Source organism: Sinocyclocheilus rhinocerous, unplaced genomic scaffold, assembly GCF_001515625.1.
Source record: "Sinocyclocheilus rhinocerous isolate Xijiao unplaced genomic scaffold, SAMN03320098_v1.1 scaffold2645, whole genome shotgun sequence".
Lineage (NCBI taxonomy): Eukaryota > Metazoa > Chordata > Actinopteri > Cypriniformes > Cyprinidae > Sinocyclocheilus > Sinocyclocheilus rhinocerous.
In genome coordinates this window covers 481,939-501,910 of record NW_015654522.1, presented here as the reverse complement: position 1 = coordinate 501,910, position 19,972 = coordinate 481,939, and the positions used below count along the sequence as shown (strand labels likewise).

At 37.8% G+C, this 19,972-nt stretch overlaps 2 protein-coding genes across 2 annotated transcripts in view; both read left to right on the top strand.

Annotated features, from left to right (window-relative positions):
* LOC107717500 (kazrin-A-like) overlaps nt 1-6,107 on the top strand; it is a 43,827-nt gene extending 37,720 nt beyond the window's left edge. Inside the window, exons 10-16 of the mRNA XM_016524268.1 lie at nt 2,081-2,286; nt 2,458-2,576; nt 3,426-3,657; nt 3,862-3,963; nt 4,056-4,222; nt 4,379-4,499; nt 5,421-6,107. Coding sequence (XP_016379754.1) covers nt 2,081-2,286; nt 2,458-2,576; nt 3,426-3,657; nt 3,862-3,963; nt 4,056-4,222; nt 4,379-4,499; nt 5,421-5,579 — 1,106 coding nt within the window. The 3' untranslated portion in view covers nt 5,580-6,107. The remainder of the gene's footprint in view (nt 1-2,080; nt 2,287-2,457; nt 2,577-3,425; nt 3,658-3,861; nt 3,964-4,055; nt 4,223-4,378; nt 4,500-5,420) is intronic.
* A 1,591-nt stretch (nt 6,108-7,698) lies between these two features.
* On the top strand, nt 7,699-14,324 carry tmem51a (transmembrane protein 51a). The gene is made up of 3 exons (XM_016524309.1): nt 7,699-7,917; nt 10,006-10,468; nt 12,802-14,324. Exons 2-3 carry the CDS (start codon nt 10,110-10,112, stop codon nt 13,202-13,204), a joined length of 762 nt encoding a protein of 253 aa, XP_016379795.1. The 5' UTR covers nt 7,699-7,917; nt 10,006-10,109; the 3' UTR covers nt 13,205-14,324.
* Nucleotides 14,325-19,972: the final 5,648 nt, after the last annotated feature.

Below are 19,972 nucleotides of genomic sequence, written 5' to 3'. Positions count from 1 at the left end.
GTCGGTCGAGGAAAGCAAAGAAAGTCTCTAGACCCCACTCTGTTTGATGGTACTAACACACCTGACTACTACATAGAGGAGGATGCTGACTGGTGATGCTGCTGAGAGCCCCCCAACTCGTTTTTTTGTGTGTGTGTGTGTGTGTGTGTCTCTATCGCTGCCATCTTTATGAGCACAAGCTGACTGTACAATGATTCCAAACTGTGCCGCAGTAGACCCAAACCTGCCCAGAGTTTGTGTGTGTGTGTGTTCATTTTATACCCACTTTAACATCTCACTGGAAACTTGAAGGACTGCTGAATGTGTAAATAATAGTCATTGTGCACTCTGTGCTTGTAAGTGTTTCCAGATGCCTTTTATATCATTTAACGCTCATTGTCTCAGCTGTTTTTAAACCTGTGTTAAACATATTGATGGAGCTCTCCTGTCGGAAGCCAGCAGGACCCTCAGCGTGTATGAAAACCAAAAAAAGGACATTTGCTTTTTCACACTGTGATCCAAAAGATATCTATTCATCTATCTGCAGCATATTCTGGTATTTGGACATTTGATGTAGTCTGTGACTTTTAGTGAACAGTGGCTGGCCCTGCCTTTCCCACAGGAGAGTTTATAACCACCGTTACACACACTAACTCTGACAACTGCCTTCACAACAATATTAACCAGGAGGCAAAAACTGATCTGAGAACAGTGTGGAAATACAAAACCCATATGGTTATATATATTTAAAAAAAACTAGGATATTTGTCATGGAAATGATTATTGTACCTTTTAATAAAGCAGGGTATGACATAGAGCACCACAGTAGTTTCCCATGTTGCTTTGCAAGTGGGGACTGGATACATTTACTTTACAGGGCCTTTCACCATTAAACTTTGTATTTATAGTCTATTATTTGTATTTTTCTGAAATCAATGCTAGCTATCATTCAGTGGCAGATTCTTACCATTGTATACATTTCAATATTGCACTGACATGAAATGAAGAATAAATACGTTTTCAGAGCATGTAGTGTGTTCTTCATCCGCTGGAGATGAAGAGACTGCTCTCGTTTTCCCTGTTGCGTTTGGCTCAAGCTGGTGCTGAATAGCATGGAACTCTAACTGGCATGGAAATGAAAATGGAAATAAGTTATATAACTACAGACTATTTTGAAATAAAATCAGAAACACTGAACAGTGTGTGGCTGAGTTCTTCGCTCTTTGTAATTGTGTTTTGGCACTTTGCCTCCCTGAGCTTGTCTGTGGCTACTTCATCGACTGCCTGATGGCGTTTAGGTAGTAATGAGCATAATTAACTAACTCATTACTAAATATCTTTAACCACATGGGGCATTTATCTGTATGTGTGTGTGGTTGTTTAATCCATTCGTCCTTTTTATCTCACTTTTAAATCTTTACGGGGCTCTCAAAGTCATTTTGGCGCAGGATGAATTCTGTGTACATTGTTTTTCTCTGCAGTGGCTCATTAGCTCCTGGTGATGTGCGAACTCCACAATCCTGATAAAGAAGCTCTATTAGAGAAGGAGGAAGGAGGGGGAAATGGTTTAATATATGAATAGTTTGTGTAGATGAGATAAAAGCAGTATCTTAACAGGCAAAACCAGACAAGCTGTTCTTTTCCAACAACGTTTACTCTGTACAAGGTCTTAGCAGTAGCCATCTGTTTTGTCAGTCATTATTTTACAACCTCTGGACCCAAATACTTAAGATTGATTCTAAGAAAGGAGTGCTTTGTTTTTCGAAACAACCCTATTATTAACTAATTATGGGCGCTTGGGTTGATTGCAGTTTTTGAAGGCGGTTTAGTGCTGCCGTCTACTGGTGAAATTATTGGTTCGCGCACAGAAGACGCTTTAACAGACGCTTTGGTGGCTGCTGTTCAAAAACTATGTAAATGGGAAAAAAATTTTGTTCCAAGACATTTATCTAACTTTTTATCTCTGGATTAATATATTTTGTGTTTATGGTACCGTATACATACTTGTCTTCACTTGAGAAAACACGGTGGTTATGCTCGTAAATTATAGAAAACAAACTCGCATTAAGTCCCGCCCCTCTCCCGTCATCCACCAATCTAGACTCCGACAGTTTATCAAGCCCCGCCCGCCTCAGTGTGAGCCTATCAGAATGCGAGGAGCATCTGGATCGGCTTCAGCAGGTGGAGCTCGCGCGGACGGCCCCCATGTCCCGTTGGCGTGCAGGAACCGTGCAGGCGTGGCTGGAGGTGATCATGGCCATGCCCATGTACATACGGGCCTGTGCAGACAACGTTAAAAGTGGGAAGGTAGACGTGACCTTGTCGGTATGATGCATGAACACTTGTCTACACCAGTCTATAAAATTATACCCTAAAATGCACATATCCTGTCAGGCCTGCATGCTTTGGGCTATTTAAACAAGCAGTGTTTGTGAATGTTAGAATTAAACATTAATTTCTGTGTGTGTGTTTTGTTAGGTCTTGTTAGTTCTTACGAATGAGGACCTGGAGTTTGTTTTAGGTATCAGTAATTCAATGCACCGCAGGAAACTCCGTCTGGCCATTGAAGACTACAGGGATGTGGAATCAGGACATGGGTAGGAAACATAGCTTAACACTTACAAATAAATAAAATAATCTGCCCCTGCATATAAAAAAAAAAAACGGAACAGTGATGTCTTCGAGGGGACCCCTGCAGATTTAAAAAAAATAAAAATAAAAAACTTATGGGATAGTTCACCCCAAAATTCTGTCATCATTTGCTTGCTCTCAGATATATTCAGAACACAAGATATTTTAATAAAACCTAAGAGGTTTCTGTCCCTCCATTAAAAGTCCAGGTAACCAAAGTGTAGAAGATCCAAAAAGCAAAAAGGTCAAAAATGCATTATAAAATCAATCCATATCAAAAGCAATCATATCTCATCTCACACGGCTTGATTTAAACCATTTGATACATATATGTATCAAATGGTTTAAATCAAGCCGTGTGAGATGAAATATGATTGCTTTTTATGATGAACAGATTTGAAGGTGAGTAAATGATGACAGAAACTTGGATTTTTGAGTGAACAATCCCTTTAAGCTCAAGTGGTGTGAAAACGTCATTCTATTTATGTTATTAATAGCATCCCAATGTTATTTTATTAATAATCCTTAAAAATTTATTTAAAATATATATATTTTTTAAATATTTAAAAAAATATTCCAGGTTCAAGTTAAGTTCAGTCTGCAACATTTGTGGCATAATGTTGATTACCACACACACACACACACACAAAATAATAATAATGTTGGCTCATCACTTGTTTCTTTATTAGAGTAAATAACAACTTCTCTTAGTAAAACGGTATACAAAACTAGCTTGAATACAAAGAGTGCATTTCTAAGAATTTATATCTAGATTTATCAAATATTTTTCCTTTTCTTTTCTTATGTTGTTTCAGCCTTTCTAAAGCAGCTGATCTGGATCACCACTGGGTGGCTCAGGCCTGGCTGACTGATGTAGGTCTCCCTCAATATTCCCAGTTCTTCCACACTCACCTTGTGGACGGACGTCTCCTAAGTACATTCACACGCACCGACCTTGAGAAGCATCTGCACGTGTCTAAAAAAGCCCACCAGATCAGCCTGCTGCTGGGAATACAGCTGCTACACACACTCAACTTTGACAAAGAGGTAACACACACACATAAACCAGAAGAACAGCATGATGGGAATTCCCACAGGCACTAAACCTTACCAAAAAGGAACAACAACCATCACAAACACACACACACACACACACATCAGAATAGCCCAGTTTGGAAAACATACCCTGTTTGTCTGTATAGTAAGTTAATGTAGATAAACAACAATTACCCAAATACTGTTTTGCTGCAGATTTTGCAGTCTAGGCGATCAGAGTGTCAGAATCAGAACACAGACCCTGTAGTGTGGACCTGTCATCGCATCATCAAATGGATCAAAGAGATTGATCTGAAGGTACCACTGAGAGAGAACAGCAGTGCTAACAGAGAAAGTCTAGGTGTTGGTATATGGAAAAACTCAAAAGAAAGACATATTTTTTCATTTAGGAGTTTGCTGACAATCTTCAGAGCAGTGGGGTTCATGGTGCCATCATGGTGATGGATCCCTCCTTCAGCTCTGACACCATGGCAGCGGCTTTATGTATTCCAAGCAACAAGCACATGGTCCGTCATCACCTGAATGAAGAGGTGAAGGCACTTGTCAGTGCAGCCAGGTAAGACTGTCTGTTAGTATTGCCGTACTGTATGTGTCCGTGTCTAACTCTACAAATGTATATGTCTCAATGAATCAATGTCTCTTTGAATATAATGTCGTACAAGTTCAAGAGACAGTCGAGTCATGCAGATTTCTCTGATGTCTGTGTGTACAGGGCAGGGCTTGATCAGGAAGTCGAACCTTTGGGGACTCCGCCCACACTTCACCGGCAAAGTTCTCTAAGCAGCTCATCACCCAGCTGTCATGACGATCAGCAGTCTTTAAGGAGGGTGAAGGTAGAACACTAAAGCTGAATCATAAATTCTTAAAACTCATACAAACGCCACATTTAGACATGTGCCAGTATTCGGTAATACAATATACCATGATTATGAGCATGCACAATATTGTTGTCGTAGGCACTTTAAAATACAGCGAACTATTTATTACAAATTACATTAAAATTTATGCAAATACTTTGATGTACACTCTGATATAAACAAGCCCAACATGGATGAGAAGCGCAAGGCGGAACGAGTGTATGCGCTGAAAATGCACATCCACTCTGGAACAGCAGAAATGCAGGCATTACCTCGGAAACCCCGTAAACAAAGCAGCTGCACTACTTTCTGATTCTGAACAGGATTTAAAAGTGCAATAGGTGATTGTCTTCAGAAATATTTTTGTTATTCTGGTTGAAAGTCTCTTCACTTCCCGATAGCAATCATTAAGTTAAGTGGTCTTAATGTATTTATATGTATTTATATATTCTGTGGAAGGCGCAGGACCAAGAAATGTTCATCCAATCAAAATGTTCGGTCCGAACATTATGAGAGGCTTTCCTACCTGCCTGTCAGCATATGTATTTGCATACCTCTGCGCACCCTGTTTGTTCTTCAGAATATTGTCTTTTGTGTTCTGTGTGTTCCATAGTTTGAAAGGACACAAGGTAAATGATGGCAGATTTTTTATTTTTGGGTGAACAATTACTTTAAATGTAGTTAGTTAACACTTTATCCTTTGCATAAATCTCTTTGCACAAGCAGTGTTTGCTCTCTTTTCAAGGTTTTTGCTCTTTAGTTCCTTCAAGTGTAGTTCTCAGTAACAATGCATCCTCAGAGAGAGAAGATTTGCATTATTGCTTGAATAATTCAAATGTTAAATGTTTGTAGCTCCAGTGAATTAGAAATCTGATGGATCCATTTTCTTTTCTACAGCAGCAGCTTGGTCTCAGCCCAAAGAATTTCACTGGGCGAAAGATCAGTCACCAGAACAGATCTGGGTCATTTCCAAGGAATGGACTTCAGGAGGTCTCGCTACAACGAGAGCGTTGCCCAGTTCTACATTTTTCTGCTGCTGAGCTCACCAATGTCTGAGTCATTCTCCTGTTGAGATCACTGATGAAAAACATGACACTTTCTTAAAGCTCCCAAATGGGGGATTTTATTTTCTTTTTCAAGGTGAATGTTGATGAAATCTCAATGAAAGTTCACATTTTCAGTCTCTGGACTCTCAGTTTGCCAGTAGGGGTCTTGGCTTTGCTTTGTAGACCTTATGTTGTTGTTTGTGACTGTAGACTCATTTGTCTCAAAGTGAGACAATGTTAAGATTCCATTTGAAAGGGCACACACACTAAAAATGTATTTATCTGTTTAGATTTTGATGAAATTATTGTCATGTGCGGGTAAGGAATGTGTGAGGAAGCAGGTTGAAGCATCCTGACAATTATAACTATGATTTTTGAGAACTCCACAAAGAAAATTGTGTTAAAGTTGGATTTTTTTCCCCAATAAAATGAATATTTTCACATTTAATGTGTACATTTTAGAAAACAGACTCTGAGAACATTAGATTTAGTACCACAAAAATACTGTAAAATGTTGTGTTATACAGTACATCATTATTTAAATAGATGATTATTTGAATTTCATAAATTTACCTAAATTAACTTTATATCCAATGGGTTTCGCTTAGTTATGTGGTTAAAATTATGATGTTACAGTAGGTGAATAGCAGGTCCATAACTACTCATGCACACACAATTTTGTAACATGAACCAAATTTCAAATTTGCCTCTACTCCTAATTGGTTCAAATGGTTCAAACCTGCTGCTTTTGTGTACCAACTGTAAATCACCAATCTCAATATCATGCAAACATAGCTATGCTACTAACTCCAAGGTCATGAACATTGCTAAGCTGTAGCAGGGGTTAGGCTAATCATCATAGTAAATGTGCAAAGATAAAAAATATGACTCTTGTACATTTATGTGGTTATTAACCGACTTTCTGAAGCAGCGTAAAAGGAGGTGCATATTTTTTTATAGATAAAGACAGGACAACATGTTCACCATATAAAAATGGTCTTACATTTTTGTTAAATCTTCTCTCTGGTAGCCTACTTCCCTATTTTATCCCAGGACATTAAGACAAGAAACCATTTTTAGGGGGTTGAAATTTTTTGAAAGAAATTATCAGCAAATTTTCCCCCCTTTGGCATTGTTGTGTTCTTGTTAAATATTTGTTCCTCATATTTCTAGTATCTGATAAACATCATACCTGAAATTCCCAAAATCTTCTCTCTGGTAGCCTACTTCCCTATTTTATCCCAGGACATTAAGACAAGAAACCATTTTTAGGGGGTTGAAATTTTTTGAAAGAAATTATCAGCAAATTTCCCCCCCTTTGGCATTGTTGTGTTCTTGTTAAATATTTGTTCCTCATATTTCTAGTATCTGATAAACATCATACCTGAAATTCCCAGTTTCCCACACAGGATTAATAAAGTACTTCATTATACTGAGAAAAATACGTAATACATGTCAGAGCACTCCTTGTTCCATTTACTGTAAAAGTTACATGACGTTTCTTAACGTAAAGTTATGAGGAAGCACCTTGCCTATATGGTCAACCTTTGTCCAACATTATTAACACTGCCAGAATCACAACTGCCCATAAAGTAGTTAAATATTGTTGAGCATTTGTTCCGCTCTAGGAATTTATGTTTGGCTGAGCCCTGTTTGACATATTTATGTGGGTGATGCTGGTGATTTGATGTGTGCACCACCCTGACTGTAGAATGGTGTGATAAATAATGCTCACAAAATAATGTTCTTTTTAGCAACATCATATGACCCCTTTAAACTCCATGTCATACATAAACTCCATGTCAGCTTCTCCACAGATCTGCAGTCTTCCTAAAGGTTATCAATAATTACTATATAGTAAAAATAAAAAAAGGAGGAAAAAAGACTGAAATACGAAAAGATGAATGAAAATAAGATTAAGACTTGGATTTTTAATCAGTTATGAAACTGGAAACCCTGATAGTTTATGATTTTATTTAAAAATAAAGTTGAGATTTTCTCTGTATTATATATGGCGTTCTTATATTCATCACTGTCTGTTTCACTGAAAGTCTCTAAAGTTTTATGGACCATCAGTGTCAGAGGATGGGGAAGTTTTGCCCCTCAGAACACATGGGCGGGGCAGGAGCCCGAACAGGTCTGTTAAGGGTTAATTCTGGACTGCAGGGACAGGAAGATGTTCACGTCTGTGAAACTCAAGGCCAAACCGCTTTAAGAAATTCAAATTGAGTTTCTTAAGGAATGTAACAAATGCTCCGGTGTACGTGTGCATCATTGGATTAGAAGTGATTTCATCCAGCATTTAAACGGGTTTGGTCTCCTAAACAAAAGAAAGGGAATTTGTCTCGGTAAGACTTATTACATTCCCAGTGAACTTGAAGTTTGACTCGTTTTTCTGGAACTTTTGTTACTGTTTATTTTACGTAGCGCGTTCGGTTTTTAAGACGCATGTCGTGCGCAGCGTAGTTTGTTGTTTTAAATGTGTCTTTATATATTTAATCATATATTTTCAGTTTTTACGCCTTACAGTGTGATCATTCTGTTAAGAATCGCTGTTCCTATCTCTTAGTGTTTAACAGGACGTCTGGTCATGTAAAGTTGCATTAATCTAATCTAATGTTTGCGTTAAAGATATTTAACTCTATAAAGATCGAGATATGTTTTATGTTTCCATTGACACGTATACACGTTCAAAATATACTCAGATAAGATTTTCAGACGTTGATGCTTTGGACACCAAGAAAGAAAACTTTGCCCTCATACTTTTCCAAACTTGAATGACTTTATTTCTATCGTGATGCACAAAAGGTGATTTTTGGCAGAATGTTACACATCTGACAGCCTTACGGCCATTTACACATTTTTAAACGTTTTTGCATTTTGCATAAAAACTAGGTGCTCAAGTTAAAGTAAATTAAAATAAGTTCGAAACACATCTGGAGAGCTTTTGTCCATTCCCCTTGCATTTCGCATTTTTAATCATAAAAGCCTATTCTGTGTGAACTCCCCCTTGGGTGTCATTTTGAGTACTGTAAATGATGACATAATATTTGGGTGAACTATCGCTAAGTTCACTGATGCTGGAATGTGAGTGTACTTTTCCCTCTAAGATACAGCTTCCATCTGAAATTTTGTATGTGGCTAGAGTTTCTGGGCCCCCGGTTGCCTTGAGCTCCCTCAGCTGAACCCTTTCTCCCTTGTAATGTGAATTTATGTGGCACTATTTTTTTCCCTTGTCTAATCTGGCTACAGTGGCTTTTGTGAGAGAAGGAAATTCCTGCCATTCCCCAGTGAGGATCCGATTCACTATCATAATTTTATCTGTCTGCATGCTTAGACGTGCTAGGTAAATTCTATGTTATGTATCTATTTCAGGCATGTACACTTACTAAACCTTGTTTATGTGTGAAGGAAATTACATTGAACAAGTCAGATGTGCTGCAATGAAATTATGTCTGTCCATCGAGATTTTAAATACTCTGCTGGAATACAAAGACAAAGCTCATGAGCAACTGCCCACATTTTTCCATACACACAGCATAACTGATGAGTCACAACTCAAGGAAATAATTCCATTATAAACTACCTGGCTCTGCATGTACAAGATTTACACTGATCTGGGAGCATGACTTAATGTTGCTACCATGCTGAGAAATGATTAAGGGTGCTGTAAGAGCGCTTATCCCAGACCTGCCTGTACAGATAACCAATACCTGGAGCTGTGTAGGCATGACACAGCAGAGTTATGATGAGCTTTCTTTAGTGTGTGTTTGTCTATTAAACAATAACACATTGTTGGTAAAGACATTTTTGGAGCTTGGAGCTGCCTGGTTTTCACTCTAACATACACCTTACAGAGCATAGATGAAATTTCGGGTGCTGTAAGAGCGCTTATCCCAGACCTGCCTGTACAGATAACCAATACCTGGAGCTGTGTAGGCATGACACAGCAGAGTTATGATGAGCTTTCTTTAGTGTGTGTTTGTCTATTAAACAATAACACATTGTTGGTAAAGACATTTTTGGAACTTGGAGCTGCCTGGTTTTCACTCTAACATACACCTTACAGAGCAGAGATGAAATTTCACCGAAGTCCGTGAACTCTCACACTTCACTCTTGAATCAAACTCTTTCTTCCATTTTTATGCACCTGTAACTAAAGCTCAGTTGAAGGGGCACCTGCTTAATCTCATGGAAGGAAGTTAGGCAAGCCTAACATCATGTCTACTGATGTGTGTGTACAATAAATATGCTTTGATAAAAACCTTATCACTGCTGAAGCACAGGCTGGGTTACGCTATTTTCACACAGGCTTTATCAAGGGACTGGGCTTGGATCTTGGACGTTGATTGATATAAGACTCTTTTATGATAGTCTGTCTTGATTATTCAATCACTTTTCTGCTGATTCACCTTTGTTTGAATTTCTGTTCACAGAGGGAGTCAGTGCTCCAGAAAAGACAGGAAAAATTAGATTAGGTTTTTAGGCATTTCGACAGGCACAGGACGACAAACAACATATCCAGAGGAGATTCGAGTCCATGGTAAGGTTTGGAAGCATGTCCTACAGTGACCAGACTCCACCCAGCCCCAGCAGGACCAGCGGCAGTAACTCTGGGGCGCAGTATGCTACTGCTGCATTGGGCGTGGGCCTCATCGCTCTGGGGATAGTCATGATTGTGTGGAGCGTGGTGCCGGCAGGGTCCGGAGGGAACAGCTCCAGACCTGGCATGGATCAAGGTCAAGTTCGGGAGACCTCATCTGTGGCGTTCGTCCTAGTAGGGGGAGGAGTGGCGCTTCTGCTGCTGTCTGTGTGTCTGAGCGTACGGAACAAACAGCGGGCGGCCAGGGGACAGGAAGCCGGCAGTACACCCGCTAACACACAGGAGGAGGGGGCTACGTGAGTACATACTGTTAAATACACACTCAGGTGCAGCCACATTCTTACACTTTATGATGTTAAATAGGCCAATGACGTACGTGGCTGACGTGTTTTGTTTTGTTTTTTTGTCCTGTTAATGTTTTCAAAAACACATAAAATATAATTCACACATACAGTGACTTGAATACACTTCATGATTTTTTGGAAGATTCTAAATTAACTTAACATTAAATTAAATTAACATTCTTTTTTATTTTATTATTTTATGATGTCATATAGACCAATTTGGAGTAGACGTCACAGTTACGTCACTTGCTGTTGCGCGCACATAGTGGTGGCCGAAAAACACTGGTAACAAGTGGAGGGAAAATGGATCAAATTTATGGAATAAGAGGCAAAAATTATTTTTGTGCCTTTGGATGTCAGAATCTGAATGCAAATCATTTTTATAGAATACTGTCGTCAAAGAAGCCATTTAAAGCTAAACGCAGACGTTTAAATGGACAGACTATGGATGAAAACTGCTATGATTACTCTACTTTTAAAGCATAAATTTGATTTAAACAATAGATCTACATAATATTCACATATACAGTTCATAGGAGACGGATTGTATTAGCCCTATAGTTACAGCATGAAATATTATTTAAACCTATTATTATTAACATTTTACATAACATTTATTTATTTTATGTCACAATTTTGACTTTTTTTTCCACAAATGCAAGTTTACATCTCCTAGTTCGGACTTTATAACTCGATTTAACTCAACAATAGTGAGTTTGACAATTCTGAGGAAAAAAAGCCAGAAGGATAATCATGATTCTCAGACGAGGGGAAAAGAAAGAATGACGAGTTGTTTTTGCTTATCAGAATTGTGAGATATAATCTCGGAATTGCGAGAATAAAGTCAGAATTTTGAAATATAAACTCAAATTTTCCTCCTTTTTTTTATTATTTTATTATTCCATAGACCATAGAAATTCTTCCATAGAAATTCTTCGATAGACTGGTACTTGAAAACTGTCATTTTCTGCCACCCCGATAGGCTCCGCCCACAAAAAAAGTCATCATAATGAAAATAATGCCCCATGCAAATAATGAAATTCTTTATTAAACATTATTAAGTAGTTTGGCATAATCTTGTATTACAGTGTATTAGAAAAAGGTTTTAACAAAGCTGCTTTGCTGCTGATTAATATTTGAAAAACTTTGTCTGCCAAATCCAACCAACATGCAGGAAAAAAGAAACAGGACATGATATCATAAAGAGGACCCCTGCAGACCCTCATGACTGTCTCTGTGTCTCATTTTGAAGGCTGTATGTGTCATCAAGGATGTCTCGTTTTTAGAAAAGTAACCATTATAAGGTTGTCTCTTAGTCCTCTTGAGGCGTAAATTATTGTATTTTCTTTCTGACTTTGGAATGTAATGGTTACTTTTCTTAAATGAGGCAACCTCAATGACACATACAGCTGACAAATAACCTCCAGAGGACACAAACTTTGTAATCAAATACAGACTGTGTGTCAAGGACAAGAAGTCTCGTCAAATGTTTTATAATTTGGCATGGTTGGTTCAGGTTGTAAAATGTTGTGTGGTGACTCCCAACGAATTACTAGGATTTTGTGAATTAATAACATTTTTATTGTGTACATAAATATATGTTAATGATGTGTACATTAACATATATTTAAGGTACAAACAAAATACTCTTACACCACATGGCATTTTAGTTTTTGAAAGAAGTCTCTTATGCTCACCAAGGCTGCATTTATTTGATCACAACCACAGTAAAGAGTAATATTGTGTAGTATTGCTACAATTTAAAATAACTGTTTTCTATTTGCATATATTTTAAAAAGTTAAATAAACGTTAAATAAATAAACATTTATTCCTGTGACGGCAAAGCTGAATTTTCAGCATCATTACTCCAGTCTTCAGTGTCACATGATACTTCAGAAATCATTCTAATATGCATTTTTTTTTTTTGCTCCGAAGAGTGGAGGTGTGGAGCTTTTGTTTCTCTCAGTTGGGTGTATTGCTTTAGGCTTGCGAGACAGAGTTCAGGTGTTGATTCTCGTGAGAGTTCCTTGTTTTTTCAGACTGTGACCTTCTTCTGATCCAGCCAAATGGCATCAATAATCTTACAACACCATTATGTTTTTTTCAGGATTCTTTTTGTAACAACGTTTGTCACTTTTAATCAATTTAATGCATCCTTGCTGAATAAAAGTATTAAGCACTGATTAAGTCTTACTGACCCCAAATGTTTTGAATGATAGTTTGAACAATAATGAGCTGAATATGCTGTGTATGGTTGTAAATGTGCATTTATTTTTGCTTCTAGGGTGGAACAACTAGCTCAAAACTACACAGTTCCCACTTACGAGGAGGTGGTAATGAGTGGCCAGTATCCCATCAGTCAGTCCTCAGAGCGACACAACAGCATCACCCCGCTGCCAGCCTATGAGGAGCTAGAGGAAGATCAGCACACTGTGGAAGATGGATTCAGCCCAGCACGCAGACCTTCATCCCAAATCGACCCCAGCACTGGAGCGGGTGGCCGAAGAAACAGCCGGCCCGGGCGCAAGCTGATTCCCCTTAAAATTAGGCGCATAAAATCTGACAACCTAAGAAGGAAAAGCTTAAGCGATATCCAGCAAACTAACGTGTTCACCATCGAACCCCTCACACCGCCTCCACAGTATGACGAAAAGCTCCCTCCACTTCCTACAAACGCACAACAGTGAGGCATGCTGGAGGTTTACACTAACACTGCAGTGTGATGAAGTGTGACTACCTCTTTTACAAATTACTACTGCACTGAGCTTCATATTACTCCTCTGGAACGGATGTGCCACTATCAGCAGCACAGAGGAGGCAGTGGTTTGGAAAGGGGAGAGCCTTCATTATGTCTTCCTGTGTTTGCTGAATATTTCCTTGTAGCAAAAAAAAAATAATTTAATAAAAAAAGTTGCAGCTGACTGGATTAAGACTGAACTGGATTTTTGAAAGATGTTTACTGACCCACTGCTGGTCTTTATATAGGCTGGTCTTGTTTTTGCTGTCAAACTTGAAATTCAGCATCCAAGCTGTCTAGACCTTTATTTCATAGGATGTCCATTAGAATTTCAGAAGAGATGTGAAACTGTAAACTGTGAGTCACAGCACTATTATGTTTTTTTGCACTGATATGTGTTTGTGTCGGGTGTGAGTGCATGTGATGTTTTTTTGTAAATTTTCCAAGAACTTTGCTTTGGTTCTTGTGTTGGCTTTAACTTTCAGTGTTTGTGTGTAAGTATGGTTGTTCTTAGTGACCTTGTTGCCGGAGTGACAAAGCGTGAGGTCATCAGTATGTGTCTCTCCTCATGGTTTACGACACAGAGAAGTTCTTTGACCCTGCAGCTGCCTTATATCACTCTCTCACCAACACACACCACCAGACACAGAGAATTTCTTGTCTCCCTTTTTCACTAACTTGGATTCACAAACACTCAGTCTTTTCATCCCTTTATTTTTAACTTTTAATGTTGATTTGTGTAAAGACAACTGTTTTTCTCATTGGGCAGCTGTGGCATCTCCATGCTGTGAGGTTGAAGCTCCCAGTCATCTGTCTGCACTTGCGTTACTGCTCTAAACACTCCAGGATTTTCACATTAAGACACACTTGTAGCTGGTTATTAATGAAATCAGTGTTTGTTTCTGGAAATTTTGCTGATGCCTCTTCAGTTTAAGACAGACATGGATGGAAAAATGTTGCTGAATCTCATGTGCTATTTAATATGTTTCTTCTGTTTTGTTTTTTTCTATTTTGTTATATTCTGTTTATAATTGTAAGCTAGTATGGAATGAGAAATAAAAACAATTTGACGTGGATGTATTTGATTTAGAATATTAAAAAATATATATATATATATGTCATGAGGGATAATAATTATACTTAAAAATAAAGTGTGTGTGTGTGTGTGTGTGTGTGCGAAAGAGAATCAGAATAAATTTTATCCTCTAGAGCGCTTCCTGTATTTTAGAAAGATCAAAATGAATAAAAAAAATTTATATTAGTCATTTTAGAAATGAAATTGTTTGATTTGTTTTGAATCCAACCGGTTCACTAAGAAGAACCGGTTAAATTGAACGATTCGTTCGCGAACCGGTCATCACTACTAGGAATGCCTGTTTCCTTTTACGCAACCATACTACAATTTTTACGTAGTTGTCTAGTTACCATACGTACGATCAGAACTAGCGTGAGCAAGAAGCACCACTGGATGTAAGGCAAGTCAAATGGTTCAAAATACCGTCTTTAACTCGAAACTTTAAAATAGTTTTAAGAAGAGAGGTTTTTCAACCAGCAATAATCAGCGAAACTTGCGAGCTCCGTTCAGTTCAGTGGCATTGATTACGTTCAGTACCGCCAGTATGGGCGACTTCCGGATTGATGACGTGTCGTGAAAACACCCTATAGAAAAAGTCATGTTATAAGTTAGTTTGATTTAGGATTTAATAACTTAAATGCTCGATTTGGATGTAGATTGTTATAAATATACTATAGATCTACTGTTTAACCATAAAACCTGCTGCTTTAAGACCTTGCAAGTAAGTGAATTACAGACTTTCTGAACTGCCAGTAAACTACCATGCCAATGACACGTGTAGCAGTCGATTCTGTTCCCCTACTGATGTTCAGAAATAAGCACACGAGAAATGCATACCATAACATAATCAGTTTATATGTCTCACAGCAATGTTGAAAAGGAAAAAATTTTGTAGCCTATTTACCCATTTATCAATGTCCACCCCCATTCCAGGCCAGTAGAATCTAGCTGAAATGGCTGAAATTTCCGGTTCCACAATGTTCTAACTCTAAAATAAAACTTGGCTGGCCTCTTTTTGTCCAGCAACCACTTTTCTTCTAAACTTTACATTGTTTTCTGAGGAGATGTGATAAAGTTTGCATCTATTGAAATAGCTTTATTGTTAAAATCTAAACAAATAACCTGCAATGAGGTTATAAAGGCCCAATTGAAGGAATAGGCCTATTTAAACTGAAATTGGAAAACAGGTTATTGTCAATGTGGTTCTGATTAAATATATTCCACTGTATCAGTGAGAAGGTAAACAGATTAATCAAATATAATATTAATTAAAATGTATTGTTGATATGGAAACAGTAATAGCCTATGCCCTGAGTTTGGACGTCAGCACGGACAGATTACACTAATTTGCATAGGCAAAATTAAACTTCAAAAACTCGGACATAAACAAAGGAACAATTGCAAGAAGAATAAAAAAATCACAGAACATTAACTGGAGTGTGAGAATCATTTTACTATGCTGCAGTGTAGCAACGCATTTGTCTATTTTTGCTTTCCGTACATCCAGTTGTGTTTGGTGTTATTGCATGCTGCAGTGTTGCCAAATCCACAGTATTTATTCCGCGGAATTGGGCTACTTTGGGGAAATGTTTGATTAACTATTTGGTTGGGTTTATTACACAGACCTGGCAACCCGAGGGGGAACACAAATTCCAGAGGGGAACAGAATCGACTGCCACACCCGCACATTTTACAATGTTGCTATTTATTTGTTTTAATATCAGCATTAACTAACTTTTATTTTACAGGGATTGTGCTGCAGATATTCAATAACAAAGTAATGTAAAGTAGTAATCTGATTTTATACATAGACCCAGACTGTATAGGGTTTAAACGCTGAACACACATGCTACTATTAATAGATGTGAGAATAGAAGTAATTCAACAGTGACTTTCACCCGCATTACTGTTTTATTCGGATCTTATGATAAAATGTATCTCTCTGATGTTTTGATGCTGGTAGTGTAGTAAGGGAGGAGTTATTTACCCTAGACATGAAACAACTATTGTAGTTGTCGAGGAAGGGCCCTTTTTCCATTTGTTTTCCATATGTTTTTAAGGATAAAGCAATAGGATCTGTCAGTCATAATGTCACTGAAATAAGATCTGGTCAGTTTGAACACACCTGGAAGCATTGACTTCTTGACCTTTGACTGGGGTAAAGACAGATTTTGTTAGGAGGAAGGAAGAGGAGCCTAGTCTTGTCAAGATTAAAGTGATATGTCCATGGGGCATGCAGAGATCCTCGGTGTGAGAAGTTTCAGGAGCACATCTCCTCAAGTCCTATGGAAGCCTGTTTCCACCACATAATAAAAAAGGTAATTGCGACTTTTTATTTCACAATTCTGAGATTTTTTTCTTGGGATTCTCAGTTTGCATCTCACAATTCAGACTTGTTTTCTCAGCATTAAACTCACAATTCTGAGAAGCGCAATTGGGAGAAAAATACTTTTTAATTATTTTTTTCTGTCAGAAACAAGAAAATGTCAGAAGTTTATACAGTATCTCTCAATTCTGCTGTTTTTCTCAGAATTATACGTCTACAGTATATCACATAGTTCTGTGTTTATGTTGAGAAAAAATATTCGCAAAACCTTTTTTTTTTTTCATGGCAAAAAAAAACGGGCTTCCATATGAGTCCTGCCAACTCTGCTCACTATTGTAGCCAGGGGTGCAACAAGTTTATTTGAAGTGGGCATGCAAAAAAATACAGCTTAGTGTGTATTTGTATATTGTTGTTTTTCACTATAATGTGACAAATGTTTTGCCAATGACCAATTTATATATTAATTTTAATTATTTATTTTTGCTAAGGCTTAAAGAAGGTTGTGCACAAGCTAAAGCAATTGCCTTGGAGATTTTTGAGATAATTGTCTTTTATTCAGAATGATCCCATTAAAAGTGTCGCAATAGTCTTTTTGTTTTTTCTTATAAAGTATCTCATTACTATTTCGGGTGAAAACTTACTGAAAAGTGCATGAGTAAGAAATTGTGAGCAGTGTGTGAGTGAACTGAATGAATCAAACTAAATTGCGAACAAATTCAGACCTTTTTCAAATCTGTTCACCAGATCAAAAGAGTGATTTATTTGCAAATCTGGCATCATTAGTTCTGGTTCTAAACAGCATATAGAAAAAACACACGACATGCTTGCTGAAATATTATCATTGAAAATTGTTCTCATATTGGTATATGGTAATCTCCATTGCCAGATATGTATTTATCAGTAATATTTTACTGGGTCCAAGCGATATTTCACTGGGATTCATGCCCAAGTAAAAAGGAACAAGTGACGCCCCTGGTGTTACAGCTAAAGTCCAGAAAAGCAAAGAAAGTCCGTTCAAGAAAGCTGCTGTCATCTGTAATATGTCATTCATCCAGTAGGTGGCAGTGCATTCACACCAGAGCAATACACTCGAATGAATTACAGTGTACTGTGACACCATAGTACAGTTTTAATCCGTTTTCTTGTGAGAAACAAATGGCATTGTGTATCTCTGTCTCCCAGCCCCAGCAAAAACCCCGTTAAATGAAGAAAGAACAGAAAGGAACGGGGGAGGAAATGGAAGACTGTACTGCATTGTTGTATATTCAACACTGTGGGTAGAATGTTTTGTCCTCTTTACGTACTGTGTCCCATTCTTTAGCGTTAGCTCACTTGTTTAAGTGTGTGTGTGTGTGTGTGTGTGTGTGTGTGTGTAGGATGGTGTGAGGTCATACTGTGTGAGATATGAGATGCTGTGGGGAATTCAGACACACTGACCAACACTGTGGGCAGTGGAAGACACAATCTCTCTCTGCCTTTCTCTCTCTTTCTGGAAGTCTCAGAGGAGCATAAAGAGCTGTTGTAAGTACTTTAATGTGCTCAGCATGATTGCTTGTGAGGAAAACCACACACATGCTCAGAGAGTGAGTTACAGCTTTGATTTAATCTGAGGAAACACCAAGACACTGGTTATAGAAGTAAATGTTCACACATTTGATGTTTATTACTGTATTCATACCTGCATATAGAAAACAGTACGCTATTAATTTGTGCTTTATATTAAAATGTACATTAAATTTATTTATTAAATATGGAGTGTGTTTTGGGATGGACGATATGTGTATATATGTGTGTGTGTGTGTGTGTGTGTAGCAAAAGAGCTTGTAATGTTACAAAAAAAACATGTCGCTTTTTCAAATAAATGCTTATGCTTTTATTCTGTGAATCAAAGAATACTGAAAAACAAAAACAAATAAGCAGCACAATTGTTTTCAACATGCTGTATCTTTGATCAAATAAATGCAGCTTTGGAGAGCAAGAGATCGTATACAAATATACAAAATATATAAAAGTGTATGTTAAAAAACTTTCACTCTTAAATATAAAGGTTCTTTATTGGCATTGATGTTCCATGAAGAATCTTTGACATCCATAGAACCTTTCTATTCATTCTTTTTAGTGGAAATAGGTTCTTTAGATTTAACTGTTCACTGAAAGATTCTTTAAGGAACCCAAAATGATTTTTCTATGGCATCACTTTGAATAAACCCTTTTGGAACCTATATTTTTCAGTTTATATTTTCCGCTAACTCCATCTCAGTACATCTGCATATTTATTGTGTGCCGTTTTGTTCATTGTAACCTTTGGAACAACTTTGCAAGTAACACTCCTCAAACATGCAGTCAGTGAACTCTGTTTTGACTGTCCTGATTCAGCCTTCATTTCACTCGTCTATGAGCTGCTCTCCGTCCTCTCTCTTTGTCTCCTGAGCTTGAGAACAGAAAGACTGAACATTCACACAGGCCTGAAGAGCAGTTTAGAGGGGAGGGCAGCTTTAAAAAGCTCTTTTCAGTTTGGACAACATCCTCTGCTTTATTTTGCTCATTTTGTGTGTACTCCACCTCTCCCGTTCCCTCCATCCCTTTTCATCCTTTGATTTCATTCTGCCTTTCTTCTCTCCATCCACAGGCTCTTTATCCTTTCTTTTATCCACCAGGTGACGCACTGCAAACACAATACAGCTGAAGAGGAAGAAAGACGGATGACTTTTGACTGCCGCCTCCTCTCTCTTCCTCCCTCTGTTAAAGGGCAGACATTCAGTGTGTTGCGAAGTGAGCGAGCTGGTGGGGTGTTACTGAAGTGTGTGTGTGTGTGTGTCAGTGGAGTTAGGGATTATGCGTGTTTGACTGTAGCTCTTCTGAAAAGAGTCAGTTGAAACAGGTGCACCTGTGTTCCTTCACTGAATAATGAAAGAATGCCTGAAAGAGAAACATGAAGAACTGAGAAATAAGGGGGAAAAGGGGGTTTTGTGAGGGCTTGGTGTGTGCATGTTGCATGAACTGAAAGAAATAACTTTTAAGCAGTATTTTTTCTTGTTTTCCAATACAAATATATCCAGACATCATTAAAATAAGTTACATTTGCTGAAAAATTGATAAATATGAGAAAAAATATATAAATAGTGAAATATAAGTATATATCATGAAATTTCTTATGAAAACCAGACAAAAAAAAAAAAGGATTAAGAAAACTATTTTTTGCAGCATGTGTGTGTGTGTGTCTTTATCCTGATCACCGTGTGAACCTTGTCCTGTGTACCCTGTTTATTTTCTTTCTCTTCTTTCTCACGCTTGCCACATTCTGCCAATTTGATATG